This window comes from Leptinotarsa decemlineata, unplaced genomic scaffold (assembly GCF_025532065.1).
Source record: "Leptinotarsa decemlineata unplaced genomic scaffold, Ldec_3_MD MMD2_tig00003736_RagTag_RagTag, whole genome shotgun sequence".
Taxonomy (NCBI): Eukaryota; Metazoa; Arthropoda; class Insecta; order Coleoptera; family Chrysomelidae; genus Leptinotarsa; species Leptinotarsa decemlineata.
This window is the reverse complement of record NW_027412593.1, coordinates 274,087-295,409: the sequence shown is the minus strand read 5'-3', so window position 1 is coordinate 295,409 and position 21,323 is coordinate 274,087. Positions and strand designations below refer to the sequence as shown.

Below are 21,323 nucleotides of genomic sequence, written 5' to 3'. Positions count from 1 at the left end.
ACACCGAAAATTACTCAAAATTGTACAGTATTGTAAGAAGAACTTAATATTCAATACTATCAAATCACAAAAAATCAAAATTAAAAAAATATTTCGGAAAAAACTCATTGATTTTCTGGAGATTCGACTTAAAACACTTATTTTGAACAAGAAAATCTCCAGGATATCAATGAGTTTGTTCCGAAATATCTGTTTTCAAAAAATTGACGGTGGTTAACACCATAGTTGTGTAATTTGTAATATTACAGGCTTCCAAAATAAACTGTTGTATACAGGATGTTGTCTATTTATCGTTTTAGAAAAAAATTTTTTCTTAGCCATTTAAAAAAATGGGTAAAAAATTAAACTTCACTTAGATGGCTATGACTTCCAATCTAGATGTATTTTTCAATGCTGAAGAACTTTTTTAAATAACATTTTCCGAGATTTTTCAAAATAAGAGTACTTTACTGTTGTCACAAAATAAAATATTTGAAGGCTTCTTGTATATTACGTGAGTGGTCCTGTATTTTGTTAGTGCATGTTTAGTTTTAGGGGATGCACAAACTTTTATCAAGAATAACTTTTTGTCAAAAAACCCCTAATAAATAAGTTGTTCAGCATTACTCCCAAGGACATACACTTTTTCAAATGTTTTTGTCTGTAAAACTTTTTTGTCATTAAAAAACTTTGTATTTCATCTTTCCTCAAAATTTTATTTGGTACTTTGATGAGCTGTCGCGAATGATAGGAAGCGTTGTCAAGATCTATTACACTATTCGCATCCAAATTTGGGATTAATGTGTTTTCAAACCATTCCTCGAAAATATTAGCTTCCGTGTTCTATGATAGTCAACATTGCAGTCCTCAAGTTTTTTTCCACATGATTCCAAAGAATTCGGAACCCATGCTTTACTTCCTCCGCAATGCACAATGATTAGTCGCGATCCTTTGTTTGCAGGCATGTTAGGCGTACACATTTTCGAACCATCAGTCCACCCTTTCGTAACTATGTCGTGAGTGTCATACCAAGATGAAAACCCATAAAAAAGACCATGGTTACTGAATGTAGATCAGCAGCTGAGGTGATTCACTATAAATTTCCTCAACCGGGTCAAACCATCACAGCAGAATAACGCAATCGAGAAACATGGAGAGTCAAGAGCTGTAGCGCTTGATATTTCTAAGGCCTTTGACAGTGTGTGGCATGAGGGTTTGCTGGCCAAACTTCGAAGCTATGGCTTGTCGGATCATTTTTGTGTATGGCTCTTCAGCTTCCTGAAAAAACGTTCTCTGTAAGTGGCCGTCGACGGATATCTCTCGAATATTTTTACCATTTACGCTGGTGTTCGCCAGGGATCTATATTGTCTCCAAACCTTTTTTTATTGCATATCAACGACTTATTGGAAAAAAACAAGAATCCAATAAATTGCTTTGCTGACGACAGCACACTTGTTTCGTCATTCCATTTGGATTCCAGGACATCGACGGCGGATGCACATCTTCACCGGCAGCAGGAGGGTGCATATCTTAATGAGAATATAGAATTAATCTCGAATTGGGGTGAAAGTGACCAGGTTCAATTCAAAGCCACAAAAACCCAGGCATCGGTTTTTCCAGAAAGATAAATGTTTCCGAACCGAATATAATAATGTCAGGTCAGACATTTCCACTTTCTGCTTCGATAAGTTTTTTGAGGGTTAAAATGGACACCAATATATCTTGGCAGAATCATGTCGTTGGAATTGCAAAAGCCGCTTCTCAAAATCTTGGAACACTGTTCCGAACCAGAAAACTGTAAGTATCTCAGTAACTTTTGATGCTTTATAAAGCTCAAATCAGACCTTCTTTGAAGAATTGTTCCTGTAGTGCTGTGTTTTGTCTTTATATATATATATATATATATATATATATATATATATATATATATATATATATATATATATATATATATATATACAGACCAGCAACTGTGAGTATTTCCAGCTCTTTGAATGAGTTTCTGCATGAGTGTCGCCATCCTGAATTAGCAATTAGTCTGACCGCGCGATTTTGTAAAATGAATAGTATTTCAGCAGAGGAGCTCATATCCCAATTCAAGATTCCATAGCGCAAGTGACAGCCAATAGTTCCAGATTTAGGAGAACCTCTCTTCCACAATGATTCGACATTAATCTCAGTGCATAACAGTTCCTTCGTAGTTTATCACATAGTGAATCTATATGAGGACTCCAATCGAGCTTATGATCTAGAATTAGACTTAGTATTTTTGTTTCTGGGTTAGATGTCACCTCTAGTTGGCTATCTTCATATATTTTGAGAGTTTCAGTAGTGTTCTGCATTGAGAATTTTACTAATGCTATTTGTTGATGTTTAGTCCATTTTATTATTTTCTCATATATGGATTCTGTTGTTTCTGCAAGTGCTAATGTATTATGCTCAGTAACCAGAACATTTGTATCATCTGCAACTATATGTACCTTCGAAAGACTATTTATACCTCGTTAGTTCTTAGCTCGTACAAGTTTCGACTTTTGAGAGTTGTCGTTCATAGGAGGATGACAGCTGGTTAACGGAAAAACAGATTTTAACAGAAGTATACACTGAAATAATACATTTTAAAATACATCCATAAAAACGGACAACACTTTCGAAACAACCTAAATTTGGCGTGACGATAAAATGATGTTTAAAAATGCGAGTAGCGAATTGCCTTCATATTTTGATGTTCTGGAAAAATGGGATTTTGAAAGATTAGTCTAATTAACAAGTTCAAAAACATGAAAAATAGAGATAAAGGTCCCAAAAATATGAGCGACAGTTCATTCGATTCGGAATCACCTCTAGAAAAATGCTTTTGAAGGATTTTGGTGCAGGTAAAAAATTGCAATTGTTATTAACAAAATAAGATTAAAAAAAATGGTATTTAGTTTTTCGTTAATAACTCAAAAAATATTAATATTTAAGCAATTTTAGTAAAGGTCGTTAAAGAGGAGGAAATTTCCAATAAAAAAGTCCCGACTCCCAAAAATCTATCTCCATTATTTATAATTTTAATTTGACGTTGAAAATAGGGTTCCGCGCGGCTGTTAAGGCATCCGCGCGCTGCCGCTAAAGAGAGTTTATCAAAAGAAATAATTTTTTTATAACATAAAATGTCATTTTGAAAACTTAAAAAAAGCTAATATCTTCTTAACACTTGAATGAATCGAGTCCCGTAGAAAAAAAAAGTTTCATCACCATTTTTCAAAAAATTATTCAATCGTTAACTAATAAATTTTTTCCCAATCACCGTTGGCATAAATAATTGTATAAAAGGTATAAATAATTGGCCTATGAATTTTAAACTTCGTGGAGCCCTTTTGATATATATACTTCATACCATCCTGCGATAAAAGTTCATAAAAATTTAATAATTTGTTAATTATGATTTTTTATAACTATTGCAAAATGAAATATCTAGAAATTGTTGATAAATATTTTTTTTTCAATTGATATTTAGCTGTGTCTGTTTTCATATTAAATAATGGCAGTTATTAACACAAGATGTGAATTTTTTACGTAATTTGTTTATTAAATTGTTTTAAACAAATAGAGAAATTCAATATTTTTGAAAATTTTTTTTTGTATTTTGTTGTCTAGAGATAATTATGATAAAAACAAATTTCTTAATTTTAATTTATAATTGTTTAAAATCGATTTTTTTATATTTCGATTGTTTAAATAATTAGTTAAGAAATAATTTTGCTTTAAAAAATCATGATTTACACTTTTAAATAGTTTGGCAAAAAAAATATTTTTTATTTATTATTTAATTGTTTATTAGTTTAACAATTTGTGATAAACAAATATCAACCAACGTTATATTTTTTTCTGAAGCAGAAAAAAAATTATAAAAACATTTATATATACCGCATCGTATGATATTAGAAAGTATTATAATAAATAAAAAAAAATTATGGCACTTTTTTATATATAGCTGTTTTTTATAATTTTATTCTGCTTCAGAAAAAAATATAACGTTGGTCAATATTTGTCTATAACAAATTGTTAAACTAATAAACAATTAAATAATAAATAAAAAAAAAATTTTTTGCTAAACTATTCAAAAGTGTAAATTATGATTTTTAAAAGCAAATTTATTTCTTAACTAACTATTTAAACAATTAAAATATAAAAAATGGATTTTAAACAATTAAAAATTAAAATTAGGATTTTTTTTTAAATCATAATTATCTCTAGACAACAAAATAGCAAAAAAATGTTTTCAAAAATATTGAATTTCTCTATTTGTTTGAAATAATTTAATAAACGAATTACGTAAAAAATTAATATCCTATGTTAATAAAAGTCACAGTATAATGTGAAAACAGACATAGCTAAATATCAATTGAAAAAAAATATTTATCAACAATTTTTAGATATTTCATTTTCCAATAGCTATAAAAAATCATAATTGACAAATTAATAAATTTTTATGAACTTTTATCGCAGGATCGTATGAAGTATATACAGGGTCCTGCAACAGTGGCGCGGTGTTCCATATCTCTATATAGGAAGCAGATAGGAATCTAATTTTCTATAATATTGCCTTATTGCTCGAGCTCGACAAAATAAAAATATTGGCGGTCACACAGGGTGTTCGATTTTTTCTGGGCGGATCCCAACTGTGTCTTTTTAAATGGCAACCTATATTTTTTATCGCTTTTTCGGTTTCTTCGTAGAAAATAAAATAAACTTTATGTATATCTGCACTTCGAAAATATTGACGGTTTTCGAGATATCTAGCATGACAGGTTTTTTTTTCCAATATTCGTCACTCAGAATATTTGAAATTATAAAGTTGTGCCAAGTCCAGTTGAAATTTTTTTTTGGTCGAATATTCTACATTGGTAACTCTCTCAAACGATATATCTGAAATCGACCTGTGATATACAGGGTATGAAAAACCGCTTGCCAAATATTGTAAATGAAAATTTGCAAAATCTTCCTTATATTAAATGGAACACCCTGCCAACGAAACCTCTACAAATTTCATTACGTATTCCCTATGGCTAAGTTCAATAGTTTTTCTTAAATGAGCATTTCTTTCGAAAAATGGTCATTTTTTCAAAGCGAAATCCATTTGACAACTGATAAAAATATACGAAAGATATCTTGTTTCAATTTTGTACATTAGAAGGTGTCCAAACAAATATTTTTTAACGAAATAAATGTATGTACCTATCACTTTTTGCTAAATGGAAAATTATTTTTTCATTGGATGCAGAATTTCACTCATAAATCGTGCAATATCAAACCAAACAAGTTAAAAGAAAGAAACATTATAAATAACTATTTTTTTCATGTTATTATATTCATTCAGAGCTTGAGTTCTAGATATTCAAATTTGTCAACTGGCAAATTACAAAACTACAAAAGGGAGAGTTCAATTAAGGTTGATAATGAAACTTTTATAAAATATGTTCAACATGTCTTCCATTTTCTTGAATGCAGAGCTGAAGTCTATGTTTGAAAGACTGTTCTACCCTGCGCAAGACAGCTGGTGTAATGCTGCGAAAAGCATTCGTTATTCTAAGTCGCATATTTTCGGGAGAAGTTGGTGGCTCAACGTAAACCATATTTTTTATGTATCCCCAAAAGAAAAAATCTAGTTTCGTCAAATCTGGTGATCTAGCGGGCCACCGTACAGGCCCATTCCGTCCTATCCATTTATTGGGAAATACTTCATTTAGATGATCTCTCACTTCTGCCGAATAGTGAGCAGGTGCACCATCATGTTGTAACCACATTCTATTGCGGAGGTCAAGAGGAATATCATCTAACAAACCTGGTAAATCATTTCGCAAGAAATTGAGATACATTGCACCATTCATATGTCCCTCAAAAAAGTATGGACCAATTACATATTCTACAATGATGCCTCCCCAGACATTTATCGACCACCTATGTTGATAATCCACCTGTCTCAATAAGTGAGGATTTTCTGTCGCATAATAATGGTAATTATGTCGATTTACAAATCCATTTTTATGGAATGTCGATTCATCCGACCATAAAATATTATTGAAAAAATATTCGTTTCGACGAATTTTGTTCATGGCCCAATTGCAAAATCTCACTCTTTTCTCGAAATCAGCATACAGTAGTTCTTGATGTAACTGAACGTGGTATGGATGCAAGCGATGTTTCTTCAATACTCGTTGCACTGATCTCTCACTTATATCCACTATTTCCCCAATTTGTCGTTGACTCCTACTAGGATCTTCTTCAACAGCAAGAAGAACTTGCAATTCATTATCTTCATTAGTAGCTGGCTTGATGCGCTCATGTTTGGAATAATTAATAGATCCAGTTTCAACGAATCGTCCCAAGACCTTTCGGAAAGATCTTTCATCTGGATGCCTTCTATCTGGATACCGTTGAGAATGAATTCTACTTGCCAATAAACAATTCCTGTCTGATTCACCTGATATGAAAATCATATCAATCAAATCACTTTTTGATAACAACATTCTGATGAAATTATACCGACAGTTCAACTTCACGATTGACTAAAAATTTCAATATTCATTTGCAGCCAAATATTTTGTTCTGTCATTTGCCAGACTACTTGATTTCCAATAAATATTTCATTCGCTGAAAGGTTGTTTTAGACCGAAAGAATATGGCACAAATTCCGAGATTTTTGAAATTATTGTAACTATTCAAGAACGTCCATTTTGTGGTGTAATTCGCAACTTGTTTATCTAGCAACAGGTAATTTTAGGAATGGGCGATATTTAAAGGAAAGGGTATTTTTTGTATATTCTTATCAGTCGTCAAATGGATTTCGCTTTGAAAAAATGACCATTTTTCGAAAGAAATGCTCATTTAAGAAAAACTATTGAACTTAGCCATAGGGAATACTTAATGAAATTTGTAGAGGTTTCGTTGGCGCTTCTTATGGATCAATAATATACAGGGTGTTCCATTTAATATAAGGAAGATTTTGCAAATTTTCATTTACAATATTTGGCAAGCGGTTTTTCATACCCTGTATATCACAGGTCGATTTCAGATATATCATTTGAGAGAGTTACCAATGTAGAATATTCGACCAAAAAAAAATTTCAACTGGACTTGGCACCACTTTATAATTTCAAATATTCTGAGTGACGAATATTGGAAAAAAAAACCTGTCATGCTAGATATCTCGAAAACCATCAATATTTTCGAAGTGCAGATATACATAAAGTTTATTTTATTTTCTATGAAGAAACCGAAAAAGCGATAAAAAATATAGGTTGCCATTTAAAAAGACACAGTTGGGATCCGCCCAGAAAAAATCGAACACCCTGTGTGACTGCCAATATTTTTATTTTGTCGAGCTCGAGCAATAAGGTAATATTATAGAAAATTAGATTCCTATCTGCTTCCTATATAGAGATATGGAACACCGCGCCACTGTTGCAGGACCCTGTATATCAAAAGGGCTCCACGAAGTTTAAAATGTATAGGCCAATTATTTATACCTTTTATCCCATTATTTATGTCAACGGAGATTGGTAAAAAATTTGTTAGTAAACAATTGAATAAATTTTTGAAAAATGGTGATAAAACTTTTTTTTCTACGGGACTCGATTCATTCAAGTGTTAAGAAGATACTAGATTTTTTTTCAAATTTTTAAAATGACACTTTATGTTACAAAAAAATTATTCCTTTTGATGAACGAGCTTTTTTCCAAATTGCTCAAATATTAGTATATTTTTTTCTAGAGGTGATTTTTCTAGAGGTGATTCCGAATCGAATGAACTAGCGCTCATGTTTTTGAACTTGTTGATTAGACTAGATCGCGTTTATGGCATTAAACGTGAATTTACAATTACTATATTTTCGAAACCTGACTCTTATGTAACATTGAAGGGACTTTTTCACTAATTCTGGCTAGTTCGGTTGGCGTGAGTGGTTTGATACACTCATTCAAAAGACCATCAGGTGAAACGGTGGTTTGAGCCCCGAGGCTGGACGATCTATTTTCACTGCCTATCCCTCAATCCGTGCTACAAATCGCACGATAAAAGGTAAGACCTAGTTAATCCTTGGCTCACACTAGTTTCCATTTTCGAGGGTCGTCATCTGTAAGGGGCGAGGTCTGGGCAGAGTTAAAACATATTTTTCAAACCCTATTGGGGATGATTGCAAGGGATGACGCCACAGGCATAGACCACAAGAGTGCACAATATGAGAAAGCGATTCAATATCCTCACTTTCCAAAAATGTTAACGAAGTATTTATCACATGTTCCTATTTATGAAAATAAATTCTTTTGATCACTTACTACTACTGCAGTAACATTAAAGGCGGTAACATCAAACGCAATAGACGAAGTGCTATGGTTGTTCTCAGAGCAGATACTACATTATAGACAATATTTTTCCGGTTTCAAACTTTCGTTAGTGGGCGTGGCTTCGTTCCTATTTGTGTGCAATTCAGTACAGGTAGTCGGATTTCATTCATGTTAATCGGTTAAATGTGCCTATTTGTTGTGAATTGCCAAAAATCAGGTCATTTAATCCAACCAATAGGAATGAAGGCACACCCTCCGCCGAAGGTATTGTTGTCCATCATGCCCGAAAGAAAATAATGTCGGTCGCCACTGGTAGACATAAACCAATCGCGACGTAGCTAAGAGCGCACGAATGTACGATGTTCGCTGCCGCTCTAGATGAAACGAGAAAAATGCTATTTTGATGGAATTTCGAAGAATATTCTGCCGTATTCGATTACGATATATAAATGCTAGCCACGAGCATATCGAGACAGTCAAGTGGAAGTTACAGTGCGGTACGAAAAGCGATCTAGTAAGGCGATAGACATTCGAAAAATAGTTGTGAAGTGTGTGTGTTGTTCAAAGTGAAATAAATTTAAGTTTGATTATTCTTCAGTGTAGTCAATTATTGGTCAACCCGCGGGGAAAAATGAACAGCATAAAACCGGATGAGCATTCCAATAATGAGCAATTCGTCTCTTGCCTTATCGCCTTTGATAATGCCAAACACAGTCCTAGACGACACTTCAGGTATAGAAAGCTGCCTTTGACTCAGTTATCTCCGGTATGAAAGTTCACTCTCTTTGTTGAGGTTTTAGCATCGTTATCTTCATTTGATTCCTATCTTCCAGGCAAATTTCTTCTAGTTCAGCGTCATCACTCTCTGTTTTAATATCATTTTGACCAAATCAATAATATTGTCAATTTAGACCTAACAAATAGAATCTCATCAGTGTGATATTAAGGCTACCGTAGAGGATTTTCCAGAAGATCTTTCATAAGTACCATTCCAAAGCTGCACATTACAAGTTGACGAAAATATACGATCGTCTGTCAACGTTGCTGTTCATTGTTCTTCACAAGGAAATTCAGGTCTGGAGGAATACACATGCGCTGTGTCTACCAGAGGCTGGCGAATAAAATTACAGTTGTTACGAATACTGAAAATTCTTTTTAGAATGCCTCAGTTGATGCATTTCAATTTAGCCTCAACTTGAGTCGAGAAATTATTTGAAAGAGCTCGATCTATATCTGAAACAATTGCATTAGTTAACGATGGATAACTGGCGTCTGGGCTTACTTTAACACATTATCTACGTTGGTGTTTTGCAAAAAACGGTTTGTAACAGTTTAAATATGTGAAATATCTGAGGATGATTTTTCGATGCAGTTGCCAACTGCTCCAGAGCCCGTTCAGCGAACACACGTTGTTGTCTATTGTCGTTTACCTTCAGTTCCTAGGTCAGTTGAGTTTTGTACGGATGCAAGCCCAAGTCTTGACTGCCTTGGATTCTCCTGCAGAGTCTCCCTGACAGCGGTGATGTTTCGTCGACGTACGGGTGTTGGTCGATCAGTTGATGGACCAGTGGACTGAAATTTATCCACCACATTGCGAATATCCCTCTCCTTAGGACATTTATGGCGACCATTTTAATAAAACAATTTTATTATTTGCACGTATTGTTTATTGCTATATCCATCATGATGATTTGGCAACACAGACTGAATAAATGACAACCAATTTGACAACTAATTTGACAGGTGGCCGCTATCAATTGCCAAAGTTCAGAACTCCCTGTTGGGAGACCCGTTAAATTCAAAGAGTAATTCCACTGAAACTATGAAGTTCTAATTTGAACAACCATCAGTGTCTGCTTTCCAAGCAGTTGTGCAAAATAACCATGCTTACCTTGCACAACGGAGGCTATTCAAATGCGTTTATTTTACGTGTTTTTTTAATACGTGTTCGATATGATAATTCTACTATGAAAGATGTAACGATGTCAAGATATGTTAGGTATGAACAAAAAAAAATACTTACTGTCGAAACGAGCCCCATCTCCTGTTAGGAAGGTTATCCTGGTTACTGAAAACAAAAACAGTAAATTTGGTTGGTGTCACAATTTATATGTATCAGTGTTGAAACATTAAAATGGATCTGTCACAGTTACTAGTCTATATATTATACAGGCCGTTTGTTTTATCATGGTAACATTGATATATTCTAAACCGTAAGTCCGGCCGTACACGGACCACATATTTGCAGTTGAGGCAACCACAACATTGTGGTTACGTTGACTGCACTTCGCGGTTGACTTGCGGTCATATAAACTGCACTTGCAGTTGAGGCAACTGATATCAAAAATTGTATGCTGTGAGACCAATATGAGAAAAAGTACACCACGGTGTACGCGGTTGGGTACGACTGCAAGTTTGTGGTTAGTGTACGGCGGATGCCGCGATGACATCTCGGCGGAGATCAGCAGCAAGTTGACTGCAGACGCCCGTTTTGACTTTTGTGAACGCTCATGTACGTGTAGTACAGTATTTCTTATGGGCGGCTTGAGTTCGCTGGAACGCGTCTGTAATTGTGTGGTCGATCCGACCGCAAAATATGGCTCGTGTACGGGCGCTCTAACAGATACGAAGACGATTAAATGGGAAAAAAGGTAACTGTCATCGGGAACAATATAATGGTGGCAGAAAATTTACGGGGACTCTCGCCCTTCTCGAGTTAAACGGGGAAAATAAAAAATTTTGAGTAATGAGAGGTATGAGGTTGTTCAAAAGTTTAGTCCGTTTTTATGAATCTACTTCAGACTGTAATATCCCAGTGAATACTTATTCAATTCCATGTAAATAAGCGCCAGTTGAATCACTCCACTTTTGCCAACGTAACACAAGTCGATTCATTCTGTTAGCCTTAAATTTATGTATTTCATCAGTTCGGACTTCCATTGTCTAATATAATATCAATTGATTTGAAATTCCTGAAAAGAAATTAAAAAGATTAACCGAAAATAACAATTTTATCAAACAAAAAACTGAAATTACAAAGAAATAACATACAAGCAACAACCAAAAAGAAAATAGAAATATTAATAAAAATTGAAAATTAAAAATATTAAAGAATATTATTAACAAAAAATGAAAAATAAAAATTAAAAGATTCCAAACTTAGTTACGTCACGACGTTTCGATTGTTAGTATCCACAATCGCCTTCGGGTGATAACTGGACTTATTCCTCCGAGATCTGACTATTTATAGATCATTCGAGTGCTTTCACCTATCCCCTCTTCCCTCTCGCCGCTTCATTGGTTTAAGCGGTTTTAGCATTCGTTTGGCGGGAGTTGGCCGTTTTTCGCTTGATTAGAGGTTTCCATATGTTACGTATCTCTACGCTAGCTTGACTGAATGCGTTGTTGGACAACATATACGCGGCTTATTTGAATTTTCTCCTAAACCAGTGTTCCTCTTTGTGGATGATTTCAGCTTGAGCCCACTTGATGTTATGTTGATGAGTCCAAACATGCTCTGCTATTCCGGATTTGCTGGTTTATCCTCGCTGTGTGTGTTTCTTGCGCTCAGCAATGCGAACTTTCAATGGCCTCTTAGTTTCACCGATGTATGATTCTTCGCACTCGCACGGTATCCGGTAAAAGCAATTCTTGGAATCGCAGGTCCGCGTTGGGTGGCCTGGTTTTTGTGAGGCTGCTACGGATAGTGTTCCCAGATCTGAAGCAGGTCCTAATGTTATACTTGGACCCCATACTTCTTATCCTTTCCGATGAGCCTCTGATGTAGGGAAGTACAAGTACTGGTTGTGGCGGCTTCTCTTCCTTGTGGAGCTCTTGCTGTCTTTCATCTGAAGCCTTTTCTACCATCACCATGGAGTAACCATTCCGTTGAAGGTCATTTGTGATGATGCCTAGTTCCTTTTCAAGACCTTCCTTTGTATTACTGAGCCCAAAAGCACGGTCTAGTAGAGTCTTGATGATTTCTCTCTTAGTCAATTGATGGTGGTTAGATTTCTGGTTCAGATACTGTCCTGTGTGAGTGGGTTTTCAATATTCAGATGTTTCCCATTTAGTGTCGGTCCTCTTCACCAATACGTCTAAGAAAGGCAATTCGGTGTGGACTTCCTTTTCCATTGTGAAAGTGATGGACTCACGTTGTTGATGTGCTTCAGGAAAGTGTCTAGTTCTGCATTCCCATGGTTCCATATTATGAAGGTGTCGTCTACGTATCCCAACCAGACTCCATATATATATATATTGTCTATAACCGGTGAAAGTGGCGATCCCATTGGCAGTCCCTCATCTTGCGTACAGAATTCGTCCTTCAGTTGGAAGTAGCAGTTTCGTACACAGCATCCTTGTAATTCCATGATTACTTGTATCGGTAAGTTTGTTCTGTCTTTCAGCTCCCCATCTTCGGAAAGCTTCTTCTGTATGCTTTGAAGTGCTTCTTCGACAGGAACGTCGAAACTGATCAGTTGGTTCTGCTCTTTGACTTCGATTTTCATTGTCAACCACCTTCAAACAAATATTAAAATTTATGTGCTCTGGATTCGATGAAGTCTACGAAGGCCTGTTCCTGATTGGCGAAGATTCTACCGGTGAGAATGTTATCGAATGCTTGAGAAGATGGTAGTCGGTTGACGAGAGGTCTGGGGAGTATGGTGGGTGAGGCAGACTTTCGACGCTCAATTCGTTCAATTTTCGGGCGGTGATTTGTGAAACAAGAAGACAGACGTTTTTGTGGAGCAGGTCCTCTTCTGTAGACCACTAACGGCTGCTGCTGACGCAATTTTTGGTACAACTAGTCGATTTCCTCACAAAAGAACTCTGCTGTGATAGTTTGGTCCGGTTGCAGAAAGTTATAGTAACCCACACCACCCGCTGGTCACTTAACACTAACCATGGAAATTTTTGGTGAATTTTGGCCTTTGGGAAGTGCTTAGGTGGCTCATCAGTGTCAAATTCTGAACTTTCCTGTTGTATAGGATCCACTTTTCATCACACGTGATGATCCGATCCAAAAAATTGATCGTTTTGGTTGCGCAAAAGCAAAAAAACAGACCTGGAACGTGACAATTTCTGCCGATCGTTCAAATCGTGGGGTGTCCACTTATCGAGCTTTCTGACCTTTCCATGAAGTTTTAAACCACCAAAAACCGCATGGGAGCAGTCGTCCAGTTTTTTCGCCATCCCACGCACCGTTTCTGATGGATCAGTCTTCACCAAATCAACGTCATGGTCTTTTTTGGTGGGTTTTCACCTTTGGGAAGTGCCAGGGTGATTCGTCGATGTCCAACCACTATCCTAAACGTGTTCTGTTGTAGAGCCGTAGAGGATCCACTTAGAGGATCCACAAATTTTTCGTATTGTTTCGGCAACGCTTTGGTTCAATTTGAATTTCTAGAGAAAAATTGGTTGACCTGGTTTGAAAAAATGGAGTCGATAATATCTACCTTGTTACCGTTGTTGATCACAATTTGTTTGATGAAACTGGATTCTCTGAAAATTACTTTCCGACAGTGAAATATTGATATTGATAATGAATACAAATAACAAAAAACACATAGGAAATGAGATAAAATGTGCAAAAAATCGTTTTTGTAACCTTTGATTTTAGATATCAATAGTCTTTTAGATTTTGTGATAATTTTTAGGATGTCACAATACAATACAAGTTTATACGAGTTTATAGAATTTATAGATGGGTTAGGTTAGGTCCAAAGTGAGTGGGTCTATTCGACCTTCCACCGCAACCCGCAAGGGTTTATTGTGGTTCACACCTAATGACACTCGACCAAATAAACCCAGCTTCTTAACGAAGCCGATAAGTTTGTATGGTGAGTGGTCTTTCAGGTCAGATGGTAAGAAAACGGTTCTGCCGAACTCTCAAAACCTGATTCAGTTCATCCTTACTGTAGTCTAACAACTGTTTGGTATCAAGCTTCGAAGGGTGGATAAACGCCTTGGAGTGAGCCAATCTGGAAGATTCTGCCAGAAGTCCATAACTCTTCTTGCCATCCAGGTGTTCAATTTTTGTTTGGCAAAACCTATGCCAATGACAGGTCCTGGTACGATGAAGCTTCCTTTGCAAGGAAGGAATGACGTGAACGTTCCTGAGATAGATGAAGTTGTAGAAAAAAATATTGACGACGCAGTAGACCAGCCGTTCGAGGAAATACAATTGGAAGATTCAGCAGCACCATTAACTGTTCAGAATCCCGAAACTGTGGCTTCAGCAAACCTGAATTTGTGCTCTTTTTGTGATATAAGAAAAAAACAATATAAGCCTAAGAATGAGCCATTACGTACTTCAAAAAAAATCAATTTCAAATAAATATCTTATCAAAGTTGGAAGCAGATTCTGAAATTCACAATGAAACGTTGATAAAAATACAAAGTGTTGCCTCTGATGAAGTATACTATCATGATGTTTGTCGACAAAATTTTAGAAATCACAAACGGTCACTGGTGAAAAGTCCTTTCCGTACTTCATGGCATATCTCTCAGAGACACATGAAACCGTTTATAGAGAAATTTGTAATTTAATTGAGGAGAATGTCATAAAACGGGGACGTTGTTATTTTTTGTCATATTTGCATAAAAAGTATCTCGATATGTTTAAAGAATTGAGTGAAGGCTCCGATGCAGCATCAATATTTGCCGCGCATTATTTACAAGAAAAAAATCACAAGAAATTTAATGATAACATTCAAATTTTGATGTCAAACAAAAAAAAGTTGTTGCTCCTAAAGGCGTTTCAACTATTGATGACTCATTATTTGCGCACCTGAAAGACCAAGATACCTTGCAAGCAGCTGCTGCTATTTTGAGAAAGGAAATTTTAGGAATAACTGAAACAAAACTATTTGATTATTTAACTAGTCAACAACTAGTCAATGATTTCAGAGTTTTTTTCGACAATATTCCTGGTAAGTTGATAAAAATCAATTCTTTATCGAATATGTTCAAATCTATTTATAAATTATTAATATTTCACAATTTACGTTTAATTTTTACAGAATCTGACTCAATTGATGATGAAGATGATTTACACAACGATGAACATTACCCGGATGATGATGAATGAAGAATAATGAACACTTATAAATATGTATGTTATCTTAATATACCTTGATATTTAAAATTTTTCCGTATTTTATCGTCTTTTTTTATCGTCAAAATTTTTAAATATTGTATGAACTACATAAAAAATTTCAACTTCAATAAATTAAGTAATTAAGTAATTAAAGTAAATCATAAATACATCATTTTGATGTAAAACAGTTATCGTAATACATAGACATCTGACCGGGTAGTATCTCAGATTTTGTTATTTTCTGATGCTTGTACGCACTGAATACTTCTGCCCTAATTAATATAAGTTTTTGAAACCATAATAAGTGAAATGTATCAATGGCAGATCTCGTCAATTACTTTAAAAAACATTTATTTTTAACATTTTAAAATATGTCTGCCACAATGCGAGGTAATGTTCAGCCATTATTATTTTCCGCTCACAATAATAATATATTTCAAAATATCAAAACGGCATACGTCGTCAAATGCATTTAAAATTACTGAAAAATTGATACCTGTCCTACCTGCGTACTTACCACGTCCACCACTTTGGGATTAGTGAGGTCCCATATCATGTACGGTAGGTATAGGGGCCTCAATGTACAAAAACCTAACTCTGGTCAAATACATGCAGGTAACCGCTCACTGGCTCTTAGACTAATAAGTTCACACGAAGATGATTTAGAACAAAACAAAACACAAAAAAACAAAAATAGATTTTTATAGCCGTCTTCTTTCAGCACAAACGAGTAATTGTCATCTTCAATACAAAGTTCATTGATTTATTACACTAATCACCAGTGGAAGGCATTTAAAGGATAGGAAAACGAGATATGCATGACATAAAAACACGTACCTGTAAAAACGATTTGAATACAAATAGCTGAATACAATGAGTTGTGCGTTAGTGGTGAGTGAATGGACATCTGGAATGTATAATATTTCATCACAATTGCTGAAATGTATAGCTATGTTGAAAACTGCGCAAATAATAATTCATCTAGAATTATCCGCTTCGGGTTTTATTCTGTTTTTTTAGTTTTCATAACATTTTCAAACAGTTTATCTTTTTTGCAATAACAGCAAAATTTGAATTGCGGCAAAAGCTGCGGATCATAAAATAACAACAAAATCGTATACAAGTGTATGGCTCTCAGGCACGAATTGAATAAATTAACAACCTTAAGTAATAATGAAGCCGATTTGAAACTTCTGCTGAATACAGACTTTATCAGATTACTTCAGCACAAATTTCACGAATTCATATATCAATCGAATTACTGGTAGTCATTATTCATAAACAAAATTATCGTTGTATCATCAACTCTGTTTACAGTCAAAATTAACTACAAAATTGTATAAGACGATATTGAAAAAGTTAATTATCGGGCAGAACTCTTTCAAATACGTCAAAATTAAAAAAAAAAAACACCATTGTTTAGATAATTCCAAGATATTTCAAACGATGTGAGACTCGCCCCCACTTCCATAATAAAATTCCAAGGGTTGTTCACCCCTCTGCTCCGGGGTTGAAGTGACGACGCTGTAAATGGGAAAAAAGTTGTCCCCCTCCCTATAAAACTCGATTTCTCTGAGCGTTTTTTCGGATTTGTAAGATCAGTACCCAAAACCTCCATGTCGTTTTAGATGGCCCACCCTGTATACGCCAGATAACACACCGAATTACCTTTGAAAACATATTATCGGTCACATGTACGAAAGCAGATTATCAGTTCGTTTTATCTGTAGGAAAATACGTGAAATAGATAGTAGTTTAACTTACTTCGGTGACAACCTCGTCAAACTAACGTACGTACGTAACTACGTAACCTTTGCAAGATTAGTATAGTTCAAGTAAACGATATAGTGCCCCCTACCGCTCAGCAGTTCCCCATTAATAAAATAGTTAGGGAGCTAACTAATTCAATAATAATCATTTCTGATTATATAAGAATCACAATAACAATCTTGAGGTTGCAGTCGAAGTCAATGATGAAAACTCTTTGCTAGTTTGTCAAGCTTTCGGAAATGTTTATTTCCTTCTTCAGGACAACTGAAAAGATGATTGTAAAAATATATGTATAAAACGTTACAGATATAACTTACTCAACATGAGATTAATTTAAAAATTAGCAGCAAATCGAAACGAAAAATATTTTGTAACAGTTACATACTGATGTGAAACAAATTATTTTTTTTATGTTATCAACAAATACTTGTCATTTATTGATTCATGTCAAAATTAATTTTCAAATTAAGCCGAAAGCTTTCCGAAAGTTTTTTCATCATTGACCTTGACTGCAACCTCAAGAGATATATATATATATATATATATATATATATATATATATATATATATAACCTAACCTAACCTAATTACTTACTCACATATATATATATATATATATATATATATATATATATATATATATATATATATATATATATATATAAAAAATAAATAAATAAGTACTCTTTGATCATTCCCATATTGATTTCAATTTAAGAGCCACCGGTATACAGCTGTTTCAGCCTATTGGGCTGAAATGGTGGAAATACATTCATTTTTGATTTAAATGATGACAGTGATAGTGAAACGGAGCATAAGGAAGATGAATTATTATCAGAATCTTTCGAAGAAAGTTAGTGAAGTGTTTTTGAAGCGATCGATTGTATATATATATATATATATATATATATATATATATATATATATATATATATATATATATATATATATGCGCTATTGGAATCACTACACAGGAAAAAGTCTGCGTTGTTATCACATTCGTTATTACTATTAGTACTTGTCCAAGGACGCCACATTTTAAACAAATAACAAACATTTCAAGTAATTATAACTTCACCAATATCGAATTTCAACACTCAAATCGCGATCAGTTCCTGAACTGAACATGGACAACACGACTCTTCTAAACATCCTCACATTCTATTGGTTACCGTAACATGACCTCAAATTTAATTTTATGACTCTTCAGTCAATCATAAAACTCGGTTAGTATTTTTATTGGTTTTTTTGGCCTTTGACTTCGCCGATAGCTTCAAGAATTACTATATCGGTTACTTCGACTATACCCAAAACCTCCAAGTCAAGTTTTCGATGGCCCACCCTATATAGGCCAGATAACACACCGAATTACCTTTGAAAACATGTTATCGGTCACATGTACGAAAGCAGATTATCAGTTCGTTTTTTCTGTAGAAAAATACGTGGAATAGATAGTAGTTTGACTTACTTCGGTGACGACCTCCTCAAACTCGTACGTAACCATGTGTTTCTGTTTATCCCCGACGAGAGTCTCGCTTCACTTGTTCTGAAAAGGAAAAATAAAGTTTTCAATCAACGACAGGCAATCGCTCACTCGTAACTAACTAAACATGACGTGACGCATCCTTTAGAAAATGGATGCGTCACGTGAAACAAGGGACCAGCTATGTTGGAATGACCATGTATATTCATTAAATAACTGCAATTTACAATCAGTGAACACATGAATATATGCGAAGCTGTTAACGCTAAGGACGAAAACAAAACAATAGGTTATGTATGCGGTTTCCCATGACGAAATGAGTGCTTGTTGAATTCTGTTGAGTGAAAGAATTCGCAAATACCTGTACATATACAGTGCATTCCATTTAAAAGGAGCCACCCTGAATAACTTTCGGTACGTCAACAATATTATACAGAGGGACACATTTTGACATATTGTAGCGATTAAATTTTCGCTACTTTACTTTGTTAATTTTAGAAGTTTTTCTGTAGAGACATATGGTGGTATAGTTGCTTGCCTACCATCAATTCGGACAATTCTCTCAGATCAGATGTCCAACTTTCGGGCCGACCCTAGTTCGTTCGTTTGTCTTCGTGTTGGCGTGGTCCTAGATGGCTAACGATGCCAAGAGGCAGTGTAGACACCTCGGTTTCTGACCGAATGTAGCTGAACGCGTTGGGATTTTTACCCATTCAGTCTGGGTGAGTGGTGTGGAGTGGAATGTGTCAACAATGGCAGTTTGCACCATCTTCACGAGTAGGGAGATGGGAAGGGGAAGAATTCTCTGACTGGAAGTTAGTCACTCCGAGTCACTCAGTCGGTGAGGAGGTGAGTTGATTGATGGTGGAGAGCAGCGGTCGTTACGGAAGAAGGGCAGAATTTGTCTGGTTTTGGCTTCCTTCTTCCAAAGTTTTATTTAGACCCACAAGACTCCATCGGACGATCACCCTGACGCCCTTCCCGAACAGGGTTACGCCATTGAGATCAAGTCCATAGCCTCCCCACGACTTTTGGTAAATGAAAAATAACCTTCGCCAAGAGAAAGTTTTTAGAGAGGACAGATTTTTTTGTTGGAAGAATAGTTTTTATGGAAGGATCGTTCTTGGAAAAAAAGTTTTTTTGTTATTTCGGAGGAATGTAAATTGAAGGAGAGACAATTTTTTGAGGAACCGTTTTTGGAACGGATTATTTTGGGAAGAAAGACAAACCATCATCGGGATATGCTTCGTATGATTTTTGATGAAACCCTTTTGAATTGTGGAAGTTTTGGACCCCGCTGAAAATTCATCCAGGAGAATTCCACCGTTGACTCCTACCACGGCTCCAGTGAACAGGTTTTATTAATATTAAGAACCATTTAATTTGTAAAATCTGATTTTGATACTCAGGTATAACTATGTATCTCAACCATATGTAAAACCACCACAGTACTGTGTGGCTAAAAATGGCACACAATCCACCTGATAATTGAGTATAATTTGAGTATCCACTAACAGAAACATAATTTTTAATTTCTTTTGAAAAACTGTTCCTGAACCAGTGAAGAGCCAAATTTTAATAAAATTGTATGTGTTTATGTTTCATTTATTTGTCGATTCACACTCATCAACTTACGAACATCTTATGGTCAAGTCTCTAATAGTTCTGGGTATACCATCTAAGTAGTTATTATTTGGTTGCTCAACTTTCCAAGTACTCTTTGACTAGATATTATAAAAAGTTGTAGTGGCACCCCTCTCAATTTCCTTTGACCTTTAAATTACTGAAATTTTGCTCGAACCCATAGTGCCAACGAACCCATAGTGCCTACCGACGAAGAGCTGCCGTCTGCATTGTACCATTTAGATAAATTTTTGAAAATTTCCCTTTTGTGTGAAAGTTTGGTACAATATTCACATTTGATGTTACTTCTCCTATCGTTCCCTCAGAGCACGTCACCAATTTTTTTTAATGGATCACCCTATAATGTTGCGCATTATCAGATGCTCCATGATGGGCAGATTTCAACACAGTATAAAACTTATGGTTCGGGAGCAAAAAATTATTTGAGTTGAAAACGAGCCACCCTGAATAACTTTTGGAACAACGATTTGCAGGAAAAATAAAAAAACAGGTCAAAAATTATACAGGAAGCTACATTTCGAAATGTTCGTTTTAGAGACAAATATGGAAGCAATAAATGAGAAAAAGAGATTTTTTAAATTAATTTTTGAATCAGAATCTGATGACTGGACAATGACACGAAAAAAATTTCTATAATAAATGTTCAAAAACGTTTCCACCAAATTTCAATACGATGGTACAAACGAGCTTCCATTGCCGCCCTCACATGGTTGAGAATCTCGTTTTTTCTCTGCAATACCCCATGATATTCTCTCTCAAATCTTCTAATGTTGTTGTTTCTACCTCATACACTTCAGACTTCAGATGACCCCATAGAAAAAATCTACAGGAATGAGATCCGGAGACCTTGGTGGCCATTCCGAAGGACCTCTTCTGCCAATCCAGCGACCAGGAAAATGATCATCCAAAAATTGTCGCACTGGAGCTGCATAATAAGAAGGTGCATACCATCCTACTGAAAAACTATTTCGTTTTCGAATAAATTTATATCCTCCTCAATTGCCCTATTGATGCATG

General features: G+C 35.1%; 1 protein-coding gene across 3 annotated transcripts in view; it reads right to left on the bottom strand.

Annotated features, from left to right (window-relative positions):
* Positions 1-21,323, bottom strand: part of nuf (rab11 family-interacting protein nuf) — a 106,817-nt gene that overhangs the window by 48,165 nt on the left and 37,329 nt on the right. For 2 of the 3 annotated variants that reach the window (XM_074178223.1, XM_074178222.1), the window contains exons 3-4: positions 18,648-18,725; positions 10,334-10,378 (exon numbers count right to left, since the gene is read on the bottom strand). In XM_074178223.1, the coding sequence (XP_074034324.1) occupies positions 10,334-10,378; positions 18,648-18,725 (123 nt within the window). Of the gene's footprint in view, positions 1-10,333; positions 10,379-18,647; positions 18,726-19,023; positions 19,047-21,323 lie in introns of those variants that run through there. The other variant, XM_074178224.1, reaches the window with a different exon arrangement.